The 23,096-nt window shown below is 47.4% G+C and overlaps 1 protein-coding gene across 2 annotated transcripts in view; it reads right to left on the bottom strand.

Moving 5' to 3' along the window:
• Nucleotides 1-23,096, bottom strand: part of RHBDL3 (rhomboid like 3) — a 56,899-nt gene that overhangs the window by 5,638 nt on the left and 28,165 nt on the right. For both annotated transcript variants that reach the window (XM_081579791.1, XM_081579792.1), the window contains 4 exons: nt 22,347-22,495; nt 18,307-18,419; nt 12,318-12,418; nt 1,538-1,598 (listed from right to left, as the gene is read on the bottom strand). In XM_081579791.1, the coding sequence (XP_081435917.1) occupies nt 1,538-1,598; nt 12,318-12,418; nt 18,307-18,419; nt 22,347-22,495 (424 nt within the window). The remainder of the gene's footprint in view (nt 1-1,537; nt 1,599-12,317; nt 12,419-18,306; nt 18,420-22,346; nt 22,496-23,096) is intronic.

Raw genomic sequence — 23,096 nt, 5'->3', positions numbered from 1 at the left:
ACTCCCATAGCCTCCTGCCAACCCCCTGCAGCACCCAGACCCTGATTCAAAGATTCTGTGAGTTTTAGAGCTGGAAGGTCCTCTCTGGGATTAGAAATCCTCCAACCCCATCCAGGAAACAGAGACCAGAGGACCCTGAAAGCCATGGGGTACAAAGGATGTGGAAGTGGATTTAAATGGAGCCCACCTGGGCCCCTTATCCATTCCATATCTGTTCTGGCTCAGTTTTTCCTCTTCCCCACAAACCAAGTGGCTGACCCAGACAGAGATAGTCCCGGAGCTCCTGCCCAGCCTGGCTAAAGTGCAGGGCATTTGAGATGGCACAGGCTCACTCTGAATTCTGCCTCTACCACATGTAGGGGGGTGACATTCATGTTCTGAGCCTATAAAGTAAGCCTAAAAACAATCCACTTTTCATAGCCATATTCTGGGGGCTGAATGAGAATTTGTGTGTCCCTCTTCTCTCTTCTGTTCAGACTCATCTCTTTCCATCCCAGAATGAACCTCTTGGCCTCTGGTCTCATCCCCTGCACACACCTCCCTCTCCACACTGCAGTCTGATGAGTCACTGAAAACTCAAAATTGTCAACATCTCCCTCGCTTAAAGCCCCCCACTGGCCTCCTAGTGCATCCGGGGATGAAGCCCAATTTTTCTCTTTGCATTTAAATTCTTCCATGGTCTGACTCCAGTGATCTCTTACACAATCACACACAGTCCCAACCCTCATGGGTCAGTTTTGTTAACCAACTTGCCAGCCATTACCCTTCACTATTCATCTTTGTTTCTGCTGCAACTGAAGTGGCCTCTTGCATCATGTCTACCTGGTGAATACCTGTCTTGTCTTTCGCACTCAAAATGCTCTTTGCAGGTAGACTGACTTCTCTCAATGAAGGCCCTCATCGCGCCCATGTGAGCTTGCTCAAATGTGCTTTTTTCTGGAAAGTAATCTTGAGTTTCCAATAGGAGATCTCAAAGGATCAACTCTATGACCCAAAAGGTTAAGAAATTACTTTTCTCACAAGGAAAAAAACTTTTTTTTCAATTTCTTTAATTCTGCATCTATACAAGATGATGGATGTTCGCTAAACTGATGGTGCTAACCACTTCATGATGTACATTAAGTCAAATCATCAGGCTGTACACCTGAAACTCATGCAGGGCTGTGTGTCAATTTTATCTCAATAAAACTGAAAGGAAAAACATTTTTAAATAAAAATATTGAAACCAGAAATGTTTTTAAACCAAAAGGAATAAAAGCCAAAAAAGATTATTTTTCTTGATCTGACCATTGAGCTGGAGACTTATCCCACGTGGACTTTCCTCTCTGCACAGTCTATGTCTGTGAAAAGTAGAAGGTCAGGGAGCAGCACTGTAGGTCAGACCCTCCTTTAACACCCCCGCTTCTTTGCGCATTGTGGACATGTCTCCCTTCTCTTTTTGACCACAAGTCCCTAAAGAGCAGGGACTGTGCCATCTCTACATCCCCCAGGACTGGTACAGGGCTCCCCTTCCCCAGCCAGCCCCATTAGAACTTACTACAGATCAAGGCCACAGCCATCCGCAGCAGCTTGAATTGACACTTCATGCCTGACCAGTTCTAGGGGAAAAAAAAAAAAGAGTTTCATTAGTTCCAGATCACACCCCTTCTCTGCAGAGATGGCCAGCCTAGGAAAAGCTGACATTTAAAAAAGTCATCTCTGGGAATTCCTTGGTGGTTCAGTAGTTAGGATTCCACACTTTTACGGCCAAGGGCTCAGGTTTGATTCCTGATCGGGAAACTAAGATCCCACAAACTGTAGAGCGAGGCCAAAAATTAATTTAAAAATAAAATTCGTGGGGTTTTCCTAGTGGCTCAGTGGTTAAGACTCCATGCTCTCAATGCAGGGGGCCAGCGTTCACTCCCTGGTCAGGGAACTAGATCCCGCATGATACAACTAAGAGTTTGCATGTCACAACTAAAGATCCTGTATGCTGCAACTAAGACCTGGCACAGTCAAACAAATAAATGTAAAAATAAATAGTTTTAAAAATTAAAAAAAGAAAATTTGTAAGCAGAGGAAATGCTGAAAGAGTTGGAGTATAATAAAAATAAAGATGGAGTTTAAAAAGAAATCATCTCTATTAAATCCTGAACGAGGTGGTTGTAGCATAGTCCCAGATTACACCAGCAAGGCTTTGAGATTTTAGGGGTTGGTAGGTTTGTTACTGTCATAAAAGCTCTGGAGCTGCACCAACATAGGAAGAGAATCTAGATCCTGGGAGATGAGAGTCCCTGTCTCCATGACACAGACAGATATCTGAATGTTGCCCCAGCTGCAAGCAAAGCAAGCCAAGTCAAAACAGAACCATCAGGATGACAGGAGAACTCAAAATCCTGCACCTGAGAAACAAATGAAGCGGGGACTTGGGGGAGGTCAATTTCACTGCGGTCAGCTATCAAGTGAGTCAGCACAAGCAAAGGGCGTATTTAGTGTAACCTGTAAGCAGAGACAACGGATAAAACTTCAGAGAGAGACTTTTCTTTTTAAGGTCAGGATAAGCTTCCATTTCTAATCAGCTGAGCTGTCCAAAGATGGAATGATCTACAGGATGGTGAGTTTCCCATCACAGAGGGGTCCACATGGGCTTCACATCACTCAGAGTGGGTGCTTGAGAGAGAGAATCAAGCATTGGAAACAGGGTGGGCCAGATGGCCTTCAGACAAATCCCTCTTTCCCCTGAGAATCTGAGAACACTCTGAACCTCCAAAGCAGATAATCAGAGCACAATTATTCACCTTACAAAAGGACTGTTCACTTTACAAAAGACTTCGCCACAGGGCTCCTTTGAAGGGCACTCCTGCAGCGCTTTCAAAGCTCCATTCCATTTACCCAGAAGCAGAAAGGAGCCTGGAATCTCCTTGGAAAACATCAGTCTTGGGGGAGGAGGCAAGTGGGGATACCCTAGCTTCTGTTCCCTCCTACCCACCTCCCCTGCCTTTGCTGCCTGGCCCACACCCAGCTCAAGGGCACATCTGAAATAGGGGGACCCATGCATTAAATCCAATGGAGCTCCTGAACACTGGCATGAACAGCATTGTCTATGGAAGCTTCAGTGGACCAAGTGGAATGGAGGGACACTGTCCCAAAGACAGAAATCCTGCCACATTCAGCTCTTTGCCCTTTGCCTCCCTCTTCCCCATTATTTCTCAATGATCAGCATGTCGTTCCTCACAAAAAGCAAGGTGAGGGACTTCCCTGGTAGCCCAGTGGCTAAGACTCTGAGCTCCAATGCAGGTGGCCCACGTTTGATCCCTGGTCAGCAAACTAGATCTCATGTGCCACGACTAAAGATCCGACATGCTGCAACTGAAAAATAAAAGGTGAGGTGAGTGATACATGGTGCCTTTTCAGGTGGGATAGTCTGATCTCTGCTCGCTGACATGTTCTATACTAAGAAGCAGGTGGCAGGACAATGTTGTCCCCTGCTGGGGTTTGCCCACAGGGGACTCTCGTTGGGGGACGGGGAACAGAACAGGAGTTGGTGCCTTCCATTGTATCTGGCAACCCTGTCCAAGCTGGCTCAGTTGGCTGAAGGTGTGTAGCCCCTCAGCTCCTCTCCAAGAGGAAGCCTTAGGATGCGAGGGACCTTGGAAGTCACCTGATGGGCCATGTCCTCCCAAAGGGACACCCCTGCCAAGAAGCCCCTGTGACAGGGAGCTCCCTACCTCCTGGGGCAGCCCCAGGAAGGTGTTAAAATCACGGAAAAGTTCTTCCTGCCATGGTCCAGCCAGGCTTTGCTTCCCTGTGATGTCCACCCACAGGTCTTCATTCTCTCTTAAAAGTGACACCCACATTCACAGCAGTGTAATTCATAACAGCCAAAAAAGTGGAAGCAAATCAAGGGTCCATGGAGAGATGAACAGAGAAACAGATGGTGATCTAGCCACACAGTGGAATATTACTCAGCCTTCAAACGGAAAGAAGTTAAGGCTCATGCCATACTTGAATGAACCTTGAAGATATTATGCTGCTAAGTGAAATAATCCACTCCCAAAAAGACAAATAGCATTTGATTCCACTTATAGGAAGTACTGCTGCTGCTAAGTTGCGTCAGTCGTGTCCGACTCTGTGCGACCCCATAGACAGCAGCCCATCAGGCTCCGCCGTCCCTGGGATTCTCCAGGCAAGGACACTGGAGTGGGTTGCCGTTTCCTTCTCCAATAGGACGTACAGAGGAGTCAAATTCCCAGAGATAGAAAATAGATTAAAGGTTGCCAGGAGGTGGGGGAGAGAGGAATGGGAGTTGTTGTTAAAAGGGTATAGAGTTTTCGTTCTGCAAAATGGAAAGAGTTCTGTAGATAGATGGTGATTCGTATCGCACTATGATATGAATGTACTGAACACACTAAAAAAAAAAGTAACAAGGAACACTTCTAATATCCCTTTTCCTCAAAAAAGCCCTCTGGATATTTTACCTCATGTCTCTTTCCCTGGGTTCTGACTGATACTATGAGGCAAAGTAAGATTAGAATGTATTGGTCACACTCTCCTTCAGCTGAGGTCCACACCCCTCTGGGTCCTACCTGGGATTCGCCTTAAAAAGTACCATCTGTATTTTTGGTCTGTCAAGATCACCACTGGGATGACTCAGAATTCCTTTTCTCTAGGGTCCTTGTTTATAAATTTGAGGTAACAGTACGTATGTCATTGCTCGCCTCATGGCTTGTTGCGAAGGTGAAATGAATTAATATGTGTAAAGAATACAGACTGGAACACAGGAGAAGTCATCTATCTAAATGTCTGATAGTATCTAGACCGGAGGCAGAGATAGTGAGTTTGCCCTGTAGAACAGTTTTAAAACTTCAGAATCTCTGCTAAGTGAAATAAGTCAGAGAAAGACCAATATTGTATGATATCATTTACACGTGGAACCTAAAAAATATAACAGACTAGTGAATAGAACATAAAAGAAGTAGACTCACAGATATAGAAAACAAACTAGTGGTAACCAGTGGAAGAAGCAAGATTGGGGTAGGAGGGTGGAAGGTACAAACTACTGGGGGTAAGATAGGCTCAGGATGTTTTATTTAACACAGGCAATATAGGCAATATTTTGTAATAACTGTAAATGGAAAGTAACCTTTTAAAATTGTACAAAAATGGACTTTCCAGTGCTTAAGAAGTGTGCAAGTCATGTCTGTGTGCTCAGTCAAGTCTGACTCTTTGCAACTCCATGGACATTCACCCACCAGGCTCCTATGTCCATGGGATTCTCCAGGCAAGAATACTGGAGTGGGTTGCCACTCCCACAGGCAGTGAGTCCATCTGACTCCAGGGATTCTGGAGTCCCTGAATCCCTCCTCCAGGGGATCTTCCTGACCCAGGGATTGAACCTGCATCTCCTGCATTGGCAGGCAGATTCTTTACCACTGGGCTACCTGGGAAGCCAGGGGTCAAGAATTCTGCCAGTGCAGTGGACACGAATTCGATCCCTGGTTGGGAAGATCCCACGTAATGTGGGGCAACTAAGCCCATATGCCATAACTACTGAAGCCCGTGCGCCTAAAGCCCGAGATCCACAGTAAGAGAAGCCACCACCATGAGAAGCTCACACCACAACTAGAGAAAGCCTGTGTGCAGCAACAAAGACCCAGCACAGCCCCAAACAAAATAAATGAATTAATTGTAACAACTGTATAAAAAGTAAAAAAAAAAAAAAACTTTAAAGAAATAAAAAAAAAAAATCCTGCAGAATCTCAAGGACCTTGGATGAAGCCAGGGAACTCCAGTTTTCCCACATGGGTGCCCTGCCCCCACCCCACCCCCCAGCCAGCTTCATCCACCATACCTGCCTGGCCCCAGAAGATACTGGAGTCTGCCAAGCTGATCCAGTCACACCCTCTCATCTGCACTTGGTCTAGGAGGGCTAGGGCAAGGTCACAGCGAGTTAAGGTGGAGCTTGACAGGGTTCCCAGTCCAGGGCTCTGTTTGCCCACACTTCTGAGGCAAGGTTATGTTCTGTCTATCTGTGCTGTCTGTCCCTGCCGGCTGCCCCCAGCTGCCCCCCAAAGCTGAGTGAACAGTCAGTGAGTGACCAGCCTCCCAGCAGCTGAGGGGTTAAAATAGAAAGTCACTCCTTTGCACCAGCTGCCTCATCTCCCACCCCCCTCCCCATTATTCCCTCCAATAAAATAAGCACAGTGAAACAACAGGAGAAGGGGAAAAAAAACCTCACACAGCGCCAGCACTGCTGCTGCTATAAATGTTGAAAAAGCCTGCAGGCCCCTGGGGAATATAAACTTTTTTCAGGTCCTTTAATTTCATTTTCTCCCAGAGCCTTGCAGGGTGAGATGGTAACTCACCAAACCAGGCGGTAACCAGTCCCCTCAGCATCTTGCTCATCCAACCAGCTAAGAGCTCACAGGCTGAAACCCAGGCAGGAGGTTCTGTTCCCAGACTGCTTTACATACCCCTAGTGGAAACAACTTCTTGTCAAATCACTTCACGAAAACCCAACGCAGGGAACAAGAAAGCATGACATAGATAAAATTAGATGTCATTAAGTAAAAATCCTACAGCAGGCTTTTTACTTAATAAACTGAACCTTGGAACACAGCAACCTTCTGCGACTTTCAGACAACAATCTCTCCTGTGCTTTGACAGTATGGTTCAATTTGTGAAAATTTAGATCTCAAAACGTTTTAGAAAAACATCTATTGAATGGGGCAAAATATAAGAAAATATCTTGTATATTTAATAATGAAACTCTGCTCTATGGGCCGCAGCAAAAAGCAATTAATAAATTATTCAATTACGTGTGTCTTTATACTTCTAGAATTTCAAATAAGAAGTCCTGATTGCAGGTCTTTAATGCCATCCAGATTGTTTGTTGAAATATTTTCTAGATTTAATCCCTTGATGTAAACAAGCTTTTTGAAACTCTAAGTGCTTTTCTTTTTATGAAAAATAGGACACGCTTTCATTTCAGGCAGACTCTCTCGCTTAAGTACAGTCCTAAGAACAGAAGGGTTTGACATTTTTCTGTTATGTATCTGAAGCATAAAGTACACATTTTCAGATTATTCCCTGTGCAGACATCCAGTGGAATTTACAATTAAAGAATATTTATAAAATCTATATACAGGAATGAAACTACCATATGACCCAACAATCCCACTACTGGGCATATACCCTGAGAAACCCATAACTGAAAAAGACACATGTTACCCTGATGTTCATTGAAGTGCTATTTACAATAACTAGGACATGGAAGCAACCTAGATGTCCACTGACAGATGAATGGATAAAGAAGCTGTGGTACATATATATACAATGGAATATTACTCACCCATAAAAAGGAACACATTTGAGTCAGTGCTAATGAGGTGGATGAACTAGAGCCTATTACACAGAGTAAAGTAAGTTAGAAAGAGAAAAACAAATACCTCACATTAATGCATATACATAGAATCTAGCTCAGTCAGTAAAGAATCTGCCTGCAATGCAGGAGACCCAGGTTCGATTCCTGAGTCGGGAAGATTCCCTGGAGAAGGAAACTGGCAACCCACTCCAGTATTCTTGCCTGGAGAATCCCATGGACAGAGGCACCTGGCGGGCTACAGTCTATGGTGTCACAAGAGTCGGACGTGACTGAAGGACTAAGTACACAGCACACACACAGGATCTAGAAAGATGGTGCTGATAAACCTATTTGCAGGGAAGCAATGGAGACATAGACACAGAGAATAGATTTATGGACACCAGGGTAGGGGTAGGACGAACAGAGAGAGAAGCAGGAAACATATACACTACCGTATGTAAAACAGACAGCGGGAATTTGCTGTATGACTCAGGGAACTCAAACCAGGGCTCTGTGACAACCTAGAGGAGTTGGGGGTGGGAGGTGGGAGGGAGGTTCAAGAGGGAGGGGACATATGTATACCTATGGCTGATTCATGGTGATGTATGGCAGAAATTAACACAATATTGTAAAGTAATTATCCTTCAATTAAAAAATAAAGAAAAAATAATAAAATTTAAATCAAAAGAGCTCAAATAAAATGATGATGATATTCATCCTTAAAATTAATTGTTACCTTTATAAAACATTTCAGGCTGAATAAAGGAACAAATTATTAAAAAGAAAAAAAATATATACATATAAACACTTTTGAACCATGGTGTTGGAGAAGACTCGAGAGTCCCTTGCAATGCAAGGAGATCCAACCAGTCCATCCTAAAGGAGATCAGTCCTGGGTGTTCATTGGAAGGACTGATGTTGAAGCTGAAACTCCAATACTTTGGCCACGTGATGCGAAGAGCTGACTCATTGGAAAAGACCCTGATGCTGGGAAAGATTGAGGGTAGGAGAAGAAGGGGATGACAGAGGATGAGATGGTTGGATGGCATCACCGACTCAATGGAGATGAGTTTGGGTGGACTCCGGAAGTTGGTGATGGACGGGGAGGCCTGGCGTGCTGCAGTCCATGGTGTTGCAAAGAGTTGGACACAACTGAGCAACTAAACTAACTAACTAATATAAACACACATATACCTACAGGATCTCCCAGTATGGTGATCTGCCACATAAATGACATTTTCACCTGCATTTTTTTCATGTCTTTCTCACAACTACTTTGTGAAGAAAGGATTACAGATGAGAGAACAGAATCCCTAAGGAGTTAAGGAACTCATAGCATAAAATAGGTAATACCAGACCTCAAATCCACATTTCCTGACAGGTGCATACTCTTTCTCCTTCTGCTCCAATGAGGTGGTTTATTGGGTATATACACACAGACCAAATCTTCACTTTGGAATTAAAGATCAACAGTCTAAATGTATGTGCTCAGTCACTCAGTCGTGTCTGACTCTGCAGCCTCACTGACAGTAGCCCGCCAGGCTCCTCTGTCCATGGGACTCTCCAGGCAAGATTACTGGAGCAGGTTGCCATTTCCTACTACAGGGGATCTTCCCGAACCAGAGATCAAACATGTATCTCTTGAGTCTCCTGCATTGGCAGGTAGATTCTTTACCACTGGTGCCACCTGGGAAGCCCCCTAAATGTATATACACTACTATACACAAAATAATCAACAAGGACCTAGCGTGCAGCACAGGGAACTCTACTCAATACTCTGTAATAACCTATACGGGAAAAGAACTGAAAAAGAATAGATATATGTATATGTATAAGTAAATCACTTTGCTGTACACCTGAAACTAATACAACACTGTAAATCAACTATTTGTTATTCAGTTACTCAGTTATGTCCGACTCTCTGTGACCCCATAGACTGCAGCATGCCAGGCTTCACTATCATTCACCATCTCCCAGAACTTGCTCAAACTCAATTGTCCTTTGAGTCAGTGATGCCATCCACCATCTCATCCTCTGTTGTCTCCTTCTCCCCCCCGCCTTCTATCTTTCCCAGCATCAGGGTCTTTTCCAAGGAGTCGGCTCTTTGCATCAGGTGGCCAAAGCTATCAGAGCTTCAGCTTTGGCATCAGTCCTTCCAATGAATATTCAAGGTTGACTTCCTTTAGCATTGTCTGATTTGATCTCCTTGCAGTCCAAGGGACTCTCAAGAGTCTTCTCCAACACCAGTTTGAAAGCATCAAAATAAAATAAAAATAAAGGAAAAAAAGAACTCTCCTCTTACGTTTGCTAATATTCTGGGGAGAAAAAAATCCATCATCTATTAGGCTGAACCATATGAAACTGCCAAGGCTTCTGACCCACAGAAATACCAATTTCATTTGGCTTGTCCTAATGCATCTCCGAATTGCTGGGCACTGAGCTAGTTTGGGTAAAGGTAGACTTTTGATGAAAAGAAACTGACTTTTCTAAGAAGGAAATGAGTGAAATGAGCATTCTTCACTGTCCAATAAGCAGCACACAGCTTTTTAAAGGAGGGCTACCAAATGTCACACTCCAAGGGACCCCAAAGCTCCCCGTTGGCCAGAGAAAGCCACGTCCTTCTGGAAGAGCACTGGGCTCTCGGATGGGACGGCTCAGCCGCACCACTGCTGGCTACTTGCAGAAAGAAGTACAAATTGGGAAGAAAGCTGCTCTCAAACACCCCCTCCTCAACCCCATGCCCCACCCTGGGCTCTGGGTCTGCCCTCATCATGGGAACTTCCGGAACACCAGAGCTACTTCCCAGGTGGTGGCAAGGGGTGGCAACAGGGCACCGTTATGAAGTCCTACTTGCCTCTTTTTTCTCAGTTGTGCTGGTTCATGTCCTTCCACACAGACGCATCTTGTGGGGAACAGCTGGGGGAGGGTGGCATTTCCTCCCCCTGCAGAAAGGAATTGGGGCAGGGGGAGGGGGAGTGGCGGAAGCAGAATTCAGAGGAAAAGCTGTGTATGGGGAAAGCGGTGGCACTGATACAGAATGACCCATTTAAAGGGCCATGTGAGGCGGCCCTGGGCTCCCAGGTGCTCAGCAGACAGAGGCACGCACCCTGTGTGTAAACACACTCACCCCCTCCAACCTCCCCCACACACCCTCACATGGGCTTTCCAGCCTCTGTGGCAGCTCTTTCTCTCTCAGGGTACAAATGGGACTTTGGTGCAAAGACAGGGAATGGTGTTGAGGAGCAGGACAGCTGACAGTAGCAATGATAAAGAAGAAATGGAGGAGAGTTCCCGGTGGTCCAGTGGTTAAGACTCCATTGCAGGCGGCACGGATTTGATTCCTGGTCCAGGAACTAAGATCCCACATGCCTGGCAGCGCGGGCAAAATAAATAAGATGTGGGGGAATTTAGGAACTGTATGAACTGTTGTAACTGAGCATCTGAATATCTGCCACGTGGGTGAAGACAGTGATGAGGGAGGGAAGTGAGAACAAGAGGATCCCAAAGAGAAGCCATTCCTTTCCTGGACACTGTCCCTCCTCCCCTCCCTCGGGCTCTTCCCTCCTTCCTGTCCCCAGATTTAGTGGGTACCCTCTGCCATGCATCCAGCCCTATTCCAGGCACTGGGGAAAAGATGGGTAAGACCTGGGCTGTGCCTCTGCAGGGGGCATCAGGCAGAGTGAACCAAGCACCGCCAACGACTCCTCTTTCAGCCTCCAAACTTCAGACTGCTTCCAAAACAAGGAAGCTGTCTTTCTTGGCCTCCTCCAAGACTATCAGATGGCTTTCAATTTCTTGCCTTGAAGGTCCTGTCTCTACTCTGAGTCCACCCTAGCCTCTTCTGTGAGGGGTCAGGAATGAAGCTAACACTTAAACCAAGTGGTTATTTTCACTGTATCTCATTCGTCCTACCTCATCCCATTTCACAGATGTAGAAACTGAGGCACAAAGCACTAAAGTCATTTGCTCAAGGTCACTCTTCAGGAAGTAGGTAGCTGCCATTCAGATCTCAGCTGAATAACAGCCCCTGCTGTTAGCTAGTTCACTAGACTGCCTTTCAGGAAAAGGCGAGGAAGTACATGAGAAACGGGATGATGGTGTCCAGACACTGTGATGGGCTGGTAGAGGACAGTGACACTTAAACGGTTGCCAAGAGATGTGGGTTCAACACCCCATTTTGTCACCAACTTGATTGTGACTTTGGACAAATCATTTAACCTGTCAGAGCCTTCTTTCCTATTTGAGAATTTTGATGAGATCATCTCTAAGGTTCCTATACTTCTTTTTTTATAATTTTATTTATTTTTGGCTATGCTGGATCTTCACTGCTTCAGGGGCTCTTCTCTAGTTGTGGTGAGCAGAGGCTACTCCGTAGTTGCGGTGTGATGGCTTCTCATTGCGGTGGCTCCTCTCGTTGCAGAGCAGGGGCTCTAGGGCATGAGGGCTTCAGTAGGTGCGGCACGTGGGCTCAGCAGTTGGGGCTCCCGAGCCCTGGAGCACAGGTTCAGTAGTTGTGGCATGTGGGATCTTTCCAGATCAGGGATCAAACCTGTGTCTCCTGCATTGGCAGGCAGATTCTTTACCCACTGAGTCACCAGGGAAGCCCCTAAGGCCTTTACTTTTAACAAACTATGGGAAACAATGAATTACAATTTTGATGGGTGCTAGTGGTCAAGAATTTTCACTTTTTAAAGCCACTGAGTAGCAAAGAGTTGGAATAGGGAGCCAGGCAAAGCCAGGCTGGAGAAAATTGGGATCATATATGGAAGGGCCCCACTGGAAGTGGCCCAGCAGAGGGTGAGGAAGTGTCCTTGAATTTGGCTACTGGTCAAGGCCACCTGGGGCTTGCCGAGCCCAGGCTGGAGCACTGAAGGGAATCTAAAGCCCAACTCCAGAAGATTAACACCCAGGCCCAGTGACAGCGGGGAGGGGGTGGGGTGGGCCAAGAAAGGACTTCAGGGATGGGGGTGCTCACCATGACAATGTTGGCCAGATGGGCAGAGACGAGCGCATACACCCCTCCAGAGGAGCCCACCACCGGTGCGGTCATGTCAGCCACAGACACCGCCAAGGATCCTGGTGCAGAGAGAGAGAGACAGAGAACTCAAGGATGCTGGAGTCGCTCCCCACCCCCAGTCCCAGGTGCTGGGATGCTGCAGCCTCAGTGCTGAGACTCCAGAGCAAAAGCTCCATCTCTTCCTCCTGGGGGATCCCACATCACCCTGGAGCTTCCTAAAAGATTCATTTACAACTGAAAGGACCATTTGGTTCAAACTTCTCCTTTTACAACTGGGAAGCAAAGTCTCAAGGAGAGAAGTGACTTGTCCACAGTAGAGCTCCAACCCAGATCATCTGCCTGGCCATCTGGCCTCACCGGGTGCTATCTCAGGGTTCTGAGCAATGACAAGAAAATGGTAGCAGTAGTTTTGCAGAAACTGCCACCCTTATGGGGCGTTATGTGTCAGACACCTGCCAAACGTTTTGTGTGACCCTCAAGCCCACTTGCTGAGGCAGACGCTAACAGCCTCATTGCAGAGACGAGAAGGCTGAGGCCCCAGCCACCTCGTAGGAAGAGCTGGAGCCAGGACATGAGTCCAGGTCTGCCTGACACAAAACCCATGTACTCTTGGCCTCTCCAGCAGCCACTCCCTAAACTGTCAACTTCCACCCTCTACCATGCTCAATAGCACCCAGAAACCTGCTGTGTATCACTTCCAACTGAGTGAAACTACAACAGGCCAACAGGATCTCTAGAGCTGGGCATCTTTGGAGGAAAAATGTCCTTGAGAAGTTCTGGGGAAGAGAGAAAGATGATGTCATACCCCCTAGGGGGAAGGAACGGTACAGACTCTTGGTCTGGAGGATGAGAAACTTTGGTGCTGGGAGGGAAGCTGGGCAGAGAGGAGATGGGCAATGCATTGTTCTGGTCTCATTTAAGTGTGATCAATGCTTTGGCTTCCAGGGAAGGACACAGGAGACTAAAAATAACTGGGAGTTAGAACCCAGGGCTCAGAGGATGAGAGATGGCTGGCGGGGTGAGTGTGCAGAAATCACCACTGGAAAATGCCCGCAGGCTCCTGAGCCAATTAGTCCCTGCCTGGGTGGAGAGAGGAGGGCAAGGCAGAAGGCCAAGTTCTGCAGGCCCTATGGGGGTGGAGGGTCAGCTTCTAAGGAAGAGGCTGGGGCCAGCCTGGGAACCAGGGTACCTGACACCCTGGACCTGGAGAGGTAGCAGCAATATCATCTGCCTTCTCCCCCCATCGCTTGACGCCCCCACCCCAGATGGCTCTCAAGGCTCCAGGCTCACTGAGACCCTACCAAGAAGAGATTCCCCACAACAGAGTCTTTGTCTCCAGGGGGATGTCATCTCTCAAGGAAAACACAAACTGTCATGAACTAAGAACACCCGAGTCCTTCTCCCCTCCCAGGGCAACTATAAATCTTTCCTCTCCCCTTTCATGCTTCCCCTTCAGCTTTAATTAGATATTGATCTGTTGTCAGATAATTTTTTTTTTTTAACTGCTGAGCCATGGGGTCAACCCTATATAACAGGAGGGGGAAAAAAATCCCAGGGTGGCCTGCAGGCAGGCAGAGATCTGCATGACAAAGGATTCCCACGCTCCCAGCTAGGGCTGGTGGAGAAGGCTGCATTGCAGGGCTGGGCAGGGCTGGCGGCCCAAGCTCCTCACTCCTCGTTAATTACCATCTGGAGAGAGGAAGCTCCCAGGCTGGCCTCTTTCCTCTGGGTGAGTCCCTACAGACAGGCCCAGCTTTTGTTCCTTCAGCCTCCCCGGTGGGATCCACCAGGGCAGGGAGGTGGCAGGGTCCAGCCTCCATGCACCAACCTTTCCCTCACCCTATCCATGGATGGGAGTCCTGACCCCAGGCAGGGCCACAGGTCAGTCTGGATGGTGGCACGATGGTCAACTGGGGGCGGGACTGGCTACTTGTGTGACCTTGGACACAGCCCCTGAATTCTTTGGGCTTCAGTTTTTACATCTGTGAAATGAGAAGGTTAGTTCTAAGGCTGTCCAATTTTTGAGCAGTGAGACTCTCTTTTCAAAGAAACCTGACCCACACCCCTATCCCATGGAGCAGAGGGCAGACAGCTGCTCAGGCTGAATGGGGGTGAGACATGGGGAGTAAAGTTTGCCATTCACTGGAGGGGACCTCCAGGGTTCTTTCCAGATCAGAAATACAATAATCCAAGCCTTGGCTTAAGATCCAGGGTCTGGGGTTTGAATATTGATTTTAGAATCTAGAAGGTAATGATCTGGACCCATTTGCCCTCCATTTGTGGCAGAAAGACTTTCCTTAAATGACTGCAAATTAGTCCTGGACTATGGGCTTCCCTGGTGGCTCAGATGGTAAAGAATCTGTCTACAGTGCAGGAGGCCTGGGTTCGATCCCTGGGTCAGGAAGATCCCTTGGAGAAGGGAATAGCTACCCACTCCAGTATTCCTGCCTGGAGAGAATTCCATGGTCAGAGAAGTCTGGTGGGAGAGAATTCTATGGACAGAGGAGTCTGGTGGGCTACAGTCCATGAGGTCATAAAGAGTCACACTGGACTGCGTGACTAACACTTTCATTTTCAGAGGGACTGGGAGAAGTCAAGTAGAAGTATGGGCTGGTATTGCATATCAACAGAGTAGAGCCATCCCAGGGTAGGAAGCCAGGGCCAGGGAGGATTCCTGACAAACCTAAGGGATGACAGCTCAATAAATGTCCAGTGTGAACCCACGGAGGTCAGGAAGGCAGAAGACAGAGAAGCAAGCCACAGTGACAAGCCATACCTCTGCACAGCAACAAACCAAAGGACTAGTGCTAGTCAGGGCTGTGAATTTCCACCCCCCGAAACCCTGGGTCCATGCCAGCATGGTGATGAATTGGCGACTTTGCCATAATGCACAGCTGTGATAATTTTAGCCTGCAAAATTTAAAGCAGGTGTCCTCCAGCATCTCCCTTGGTTGCTAAAGAAAAGCAAATCCAAATAAAAATTGCCAGAACACCTACCTTTAAGCAGTATAACTTTATTTGTGTATGTCCTCTTTCATTTAGTGCTTGCCATGTGCCAAACCCTGTGCCAGGCTCTGGGGGTGCACCCATGGCTTCTGATCTACAGAATTTATAATCAAAGTTGGGCAAAACAGCAAAAAGACTGGGCTATTTTGATTTTTTTGGCCAAACCACATGGCTTGCAGGACCTTAGTTCTCTGAGCAGGGGTTCAACCCATGTCCCCTGCAGTGGAAGCTGAGAGTCCTAACCACTGGACTGCCAAGGAAGTCCCAAGACTGGGTGTTAAAGTATTTAAATTCAGCCCTATAATCATTAGCGGAAGTGAGATACACCTTGGCTTCAAGCTTTGGCTAGAGGCACAGGTGTGGGGAAGAGTTTCTACTCCAGTTCTAGGATTTCTTGGCTGAGCAAATAGGGAGATTCCACTTCTTTGAACTGCCTATAAAATGGGGGTATCAGTATCCACTTCAGAGGAATGTGATGAGGTGATAACACATGTGAACCCTTTACCATATGCCTGGACCATCAGATATGCTGAGCAGAGATTAGTTATAATTGTTACAAAATGAGATGGCCTTGGATTTGGAATATTTTCAATGGGCAGGAATTAAGGAGCAGGGCATAATGTCTATGAACACCGCTCCCCTTTGGAGGGCTTCCCTGGTGGTCCAGCGGTTGAGACTTCGCCTTCCAATGCAGGGGGTGTGGGTTCGATCCCTGGTCTGGGAGCTAAGATCCCATATGCCCTCAGCCAAAAAACCAAAACAGAAGCAATACTGTAACAAATTCAATGAAGACTTTAAAAATGGTCCACATCAAAAAAGTCTTTAAAATAAAAAAAAAAGGCCTCCCTTGGTTTCCGATAAATTCCATGCATAAAGGATAAGTCTTGCCTCTGGGTCTCGTAATGCTAAGGTCATGTTAGAGCATAGCCTTTGGGGTCAGACAGCCTGATCGGAGCCCAGCTCCACCACTTATGACTGCATCTTCTTAGGCAAGTCACTTTGCTTCTCCAAGCCTTGGCTTCTGTATCTATAACAGGTGAAGAGTAATAGTACCTGCCTCAGGGGGTTGTTGAGGGGATTAAACACAGCCTGCACAGGACAGGCACTTGGCTATCTGGTCAGAGCCTAACTGTCTGAACGGGCACCCCCTCTCTGAAGAGGGAGGCACACAGAGCAGAGGAGGAGGAAAGGGTGCAGGCGGATCAATCAGCTCAATCCTGGAGATCAATGACGTGATGTGGTGACCAGAATGCCCTCTGCTCTGAATCAATGACTCAATTAGGACAGCACATGTCATTTGCTTTGCAGTACAGACCCACACCCTCAGGTTCAGCTGGCAAGCCCCCTTCTGCCTGTACACCAACCCCTTCTGCACTGGTGTCACTGGGAAGTAATACCTGCACTGCCTCCCCGCTGCACGTCATCTGGTTTGGACGAGGCCTGAGTCATCTTGAATCTGTGTTGTCTTCTAGGTTACTCTAGCACTCCCACCTAATTGACTACGAACTGAAAGTGTTACGAGCACTTCCCTGTTCCTCGCCATTAACCATCTGGGTCTCTGAGTAGGTAGGTATGGAAAACGTGGCTCTGAATCTCCAGATGCCGACACTCAGGGGTATGTGGGTGGCTGAGGAAGTCTGGCACACAGAGATGCTCATTAGACCTTTGTTCAAGGATGCAGAAGGTGCTGGATTCTGGGAGAGGCTGGCGTAGGCGCTGTCCAAGGTGGCCAAGTTTTCAACCTCAGCACAGGAGTGAAGAATGGCGCTGGGCCAACCTCCCAGGCTGAGGGTTTACAAACGAGCAGACCAGCCTCTCCTGGGATGGATAGGTGGGTGGGTGGGGTGGGAGCCTTCCCTCTTTGATTCCAGAAGCCCTCCCACTCACTCCTGGGTCCCTGCCTGCCCACTGTTTACAAGGCCGATGCTGCCCTGCTCTCCTGATGACAGCTTTAATGCCACTCAGAAAGGATTAAGATCTTATTTAAACACACATGCAAAGCTCCCTTGGGCACCGCTGTCAAGGTGAAGAGCTGAAGCAGCAAACCTTGTAAAGAAAAAAGCCAGCAATAAAGTTGGAGACATCACCCGGGAGATTCCTCTGTTCAGAAGCCCAGTTGGTGCAGACTTCTGCAGAAATCTCCTCCACTCTCCCTACCTCACCCTGGTCCATCTCCCCTCCTACTGGGGTGGGGGACCGGGACCTGGGACACTGTCCTCTGTCCACCTCACCCCAGTCCACCTCCCCTCCCACCGGGGCAGGGGACCGGGAGCTGGGACACCGTCCTCAAGGCCACAGTGATTACACTCATCACCCGCCACGTGGGCCGAGTCAGCCAGGGCCCAGATTCCTCCAGCTGGCACAAGTGCTCAGGACCTCTTGGGCCAGACTCTCTCCTGCCCATAGTGGGTCAATCAAGGGCTGGCCCGGGCAGAGGCAAGACTGCCCTTCGGGTACAAGTGGCCCCCCACCCCCAGGGTCTCAGTACCCTTACTTTATTTCATTCTTCACCTCGCCCCGCCCTCCTCACATCTGGCACAAATATCTCATTTTCTGTCGTTCAGTCGCTAAGTCGTGTCCAACTCTCTGTGGCAGATCTCATTAGTTTCCTCTTAAAGCTTAATGGGGGCCAAGAGAAGGTTAGGAATTTCCCCAAGTTCACACGGCTACGACATGGTAGTGAAACACTGAAACCTCGGTCAGTCTGCCGGCTCCAAATCACGTACCCTCCACTCACTTTGCCACATGCCTCCCTCTCTGGGTGGCATCCCCGTCTGGTCTCCCTGGGGAGGTGGGGAGAGGTACCCGGAGGAGAACCCTAGCAGTCAGGAGCCTGGGTGATGAGTGTCCCCTGGAAGCCTGGGGCCTGCCTGACGGCACAAGGTCTCATCAGCCACCCTGGGGGGGTTCACCCCTATGGACTCTGGGCCCACCTGCCTACCTGCCACGACACCGGCCACATAGACAAGCCCAATGCGGGTTGCTCCATGCACCATCTCCAGAGGCACCCCCACCAGGAGCTGGAGCACCACGTTGAGTCCCAGGTGTTCTATCCTATACAGAGAGACCACAGTCATTCACTCAGCATGTCAAGAGGCTGGGGATCCAGCAGTGGACAAGACCCTATGGCTGGGAGCTCCCTGGTGGCCTAGTAGCTAAGCATCCACCTGCTAATGCAGGGGACATGGGTTTGATCCCTGGTCTGGGAAGATCCCCACATGCTGCCAGGCAACTAAGCCCATGTGTCATTAACTACTGAAGCCCGTACTCCTAAAGTCCACATTCTGTCACAAGAGCAGCCACTGTAATGTGAAGTCTGCATGCAGCAATGAAGACCCAGTGCAGCAATAAATAAATATTTTTTGAAAAATAACTTAGTAAGTCAAAGTTATTTCCCCAGTTCCTGTTGTGTCCACATCTTGGCTCATGAGGATACCCAAGCATGAAGGGCCTCCCCACTCTCCTCCTCAGCCCTGAAGTCGAAGCCAGGACATAACAGGCCAGGCTGCCAACCCCTTAGGCTCAGAGTAGAGACATTCATCAGCGGCCATCAGAGAAGTCTCTTCACCCCAAAGCAGCCTCCCCAGCAGGTGCAGCCAGTTGGGGGTGGGGGCTCTGTGGCCCCTTTAGAAGCTCAGCAGGAGCTGAGGTTCACAGTGGAGCTTCCTCTTGGCCACTGTGGGTCATTCTCCCAAGCAAAGAGCCATGAGGGCCTGGGTAACCTTCTTCCCATTGGCATCCCCAGGGACAGGAACCCTCGGGGCTTTTTCCACGCTTTCCCTCCACTTCTCTAGAGTCTGTAGAAGACACTGCAGACGTCTAGGGTCCAGGGACTCTGACTTTCCAACTCCACGCTTCCACTATGTAAAAAATGTCTCCAGCCAAGATCATGCATTCAAGAGACTTGGACCTGGGTGGTCACCTGACCAGCTAGGAGGTCCTTATCATGGAGTAAGATGAGCCCGTGAGAACTGGTGGCACTCCAGGTCCCAAAAGAGGTCACATGGCTCTATAAACAGAAACTGTAATATTGCCAGAGTTCCTCAGGAAGACTTACGTCACCATATAGGTATACCTCCTTTCAGCAAATCGGTGCTTTATCTCACTTATAGGGGCACTCACACATAGTTTATGGACAATGAACCTGGTGGCTGACCACATTTCCCTCTTTGCTTTGGCCACCAGGAAGCTCAGAGTTAATTTGTAACCTACCTACAGCAAATATATAGAATCACATGCTGTGTATGTGTGTGCTGATCTCACTTTGTTTTCTCTTTCCCATACACTCTTCTTTTTTAACTGTACAATTTATATATATATATATAAAATTTTATTTATTTTTGGCTGCACTGGGTCCTCATCGCTTTGTGCAGGCTTTCTCTACTTTGAGCAAGTGGGAGCTACTCTTCGTTGAGGTGCACAGGCTTCTCATTGCAGTAGCTTCTCTTGTGGCAAAGCACAGGCTCTAGGTGTATGGGCTTCAGTAGCTGCAGCATGCAGGGTTGTGCACGGGCTTCAGTTGTGGCACACGGGCTTAGCTGCTCCACGGCATGTGGAATCTTCCTCATCAGAGATCAAACTTGCATCCCCTACACTGGCAAGAGGATTCATATCCACTGCGCCTCTAGGGAAGTCCCCTAAACTGTATAGTTTTAATGGCATGTTCATTCAGGTATGACCTAGATCAAATCCCTTATGAGTATACAGTGCAACTGAGAAATAGATTTAAGGGACTAGACCTGATGGACAGAGTGCCTGATGAACTATGGACAGAGGTTCGTGACATTGTACAGGAGACAGGGATCAAGAAAATCCCCATGGAAAAGAAATGCAAAAAAGCAAAATGGCTGTCTGAGGAGGCCTTACAGATAGCTGGGAAAAGAAGAGAAGTGAAAAGCAAAGGAGAAAAGGAAAGATATTCCCATCTGAATGCAGAGTTCCAAAGAATAGCAAGGAGAGATAAGAAAGCCTTCCTCAACGATCAGTGCAAAGAAATAGAGGAAAACAACAGATTGGGAAAGACTAGAGATCTCTTCAAGAAAATTAGAGATACCAAAGGAACATTTCATGCAAAGATAGGCTTGATAAAGGACAGAAATGGTATGGACCTAACAGAAGCAGAAGATATTAAGAAGAGGTGGCAAGAATACACAGAAGAACTGTACAAAAAAGATCTTCACGACCCAGATAATCACGATGGTGTGATCACTTACCTAGAGCCAGACATCCTGGAAAGTGAAGTCAAGTGGGCCTTAGAAAGCATCACTACGAACAAAGCTAGTGGAGGTAATGGAATTCCAGTTGAGCTATTTCAAATCCTCAAAGGTGATGCTGTGAAAGTGCTGCACTCAACATGCCAGCAAATTTGGAAAACTCAGCAGTGGCCACAGGACTGGAAAAGGTCAGTTTTCGTTCCAATCCCAAAGAAAGGCAATGCCAAAGAATGCTCAAACTACCGCATAATTGCACTCATATCACATGCTAGTAAAGTAATGCTCAAAATTCTCCAAGCCAGGCTTCAGCAATACGTGAACCGTGAACTTCCAGATGTTCTAGCTGGTTTTAGAAAAGGCAGAGGAACCAGAGATCAAATTGCCAATGTCTGCTGGATCATCGAAAAAGCAAGAGAGTTCCAGAAAAACATCTATTTCTGCTTTATTGACTATGCCAAAGCCTTTGACTGTGTGGATCACAATAAACTGTGGAAAATTCTGAAAGAGATGGGAATACCAGACCATCTGACCTGTCTCTTGAGAAACCTGTATGCAGGTCAGGAAGCAACAGTTAGAACTGGACATGGAACAACAGACTGGTTCCAAATAGGAAAAGGAGTACGTCAAGGCTGTATATTGTCACCCTGCTTATTTAACTTATATGCAGAGTACATCATGAGAAACACTGGGCTGGAAGAAACACAAGCTGGAATCAAGATTGCCGGGAGAAATATCAATAACCTCAGATATGCAGATGACACCACCCTTATGGCAGAGAGTGAAGAAGAACTAAAGAGCCTCTTGATGAAGGTGAAGGAGGAGAGTGAAAAAGTTGGCTTAAAGCTCAACGTTCAGAAAACTAAGATCATGGCATCTGGTCCCATCACTCCATGGGAAATAGATTGGGAAACAGTGGGAACAGTGTCAGACTTTATTTTTTTGGGCTCCAGAATCACTGCTGATGGTGACTGCAGCCATGAAGTTAAAAGACGCTTACTCCTTGGAAGGAAGGTTATGGCCAACCTAGATAGCATATTTAAAAGCAGAGACATTACTTTGCCAACAAAAGTCCGTCTAGTCAAGGCTATGGTTTTTCCAGTGGTCATGTATGGATGTGAGAGTTGGACGGTGAAGAAAGCTGAGCGCCGAAGAATTGATGCTTTTGAACTGTGATGTTGGAGAAGACTCTTGAGAGTCCCTTGGACTGCAAAGAGATCCAATCAATCCATCCTAAAAGAGATCAATCCCTGGGTGTTCATTGGAAGGTCTGATGTTGAAGCTGAAACTCCAATACTTTGGCCACCTCATGCGAAGGGTTGACTCATTGGAAAAGACCCTGATGCTGGGAAGGATTGGGGGCAAGAGGAGAAGGGGACGACAGAGGATGAGATGGTTGGATGGCATCACTGACTCGATGGACATGGGTTTGGGCGGACTCCGGGAGTTGGTGATGGACAGGGAGGCCTGGCGTGCTGCAATTCATGGGGTCGCAAAGAGTCAGACACGACTGAGCGACTGAACTGAACTGAATGGCATGTTCACAGATATGCACAAACATCACCACCACCAACTGTAAAATATTTTCATCTCCCATATACTCCTAATAATTTACACATACAGTTTGGTATTAGATAAGTTTTAAGAAGCCATCTCAAATCCTGTGTGCTGGTAGATAAAAATAAACTAAAAAAAAATGTATTTCAATTCAGGCTCTCTGGACCAGTTATTTTTCTGCAAGGAGTCTTGATGAAAGAACACCAGTACTCACCCCGCATGCATGAATATGTACGTCAGGTAACGCCAAGCCTGTGCTCGGAGCTGTGGATGGTAAACCAGTGAGTTCTTCAGGTATCGTGGGTGGGTTACCTGCAGTACAAATTGGCCCAGCGACACCCCGTTATAAAGGAAAAAGGCAACCTGGAGGAGAGCAGAGAGTACAGAGAGGCTGTTACTAGGTAGCAAACTGCCCAGGAAGCCCCGCTGTGCTCATTACCATGAGGAATCCCTTGGGAAGTTGCCATCTGTCCTTCTCACACCCCTGTGACCAGCACCCAAGCTAGCTCCCACCACTTCTCACTCCATTTCTGTTTATTTTGTGTTCAGTGTTCACAAAATGGTCTCATGGTCTCTGCCCACATTTCCTCAGCGTTAAGCAGAAAGGGTTTGGAGGATTTTATACTTTAATTCCAGTAATAACTCACATACCCACTTGGGGGCTGAGGCAATGCCACATAAGTTGATTTAAAAAAAAAAAACCAGCTGTGGCAAAAGCCATGTAACATAAAATTTACCATCTTAACCATTTTAAGTGTAGAGTTCAGGGGTATTAAATACATTCATAATGGGCATCACTATCCATTCACAGGATTCTTTTCATCTTGTAAAAGTGATGAAAGAAACTCTATATCCATGAAACATTAATTTCCATTCCCTACCCCCCAGCCCCTGGCAACCACCATTCCGCTTTCCGTCTCTGTGAACGCGACTACTCCAGGGACTGTGTGGAAGTGGAATCACA

Source organism: Giraffa tippelskirchi, chromosome 3 (genome assembly GCF_054371585.1).
Source record: "Giraffa tippelskirchi isolate mGirTip1 chromosome 3, T2T-mGirTip1v1.2.pri, whole genome shotgun sequence".
Lineage (NCBI taxonomy): Eukaryota > Metazoa > Chordata > Mammalia > Artiodactyla > Giraffidae > Giraffa > Giraffa tippelskirchi.
Note: the sequence above shows the minus strand (reverse complement) of the source record. Positions and strands in the feature narration are given on the sequence as shown.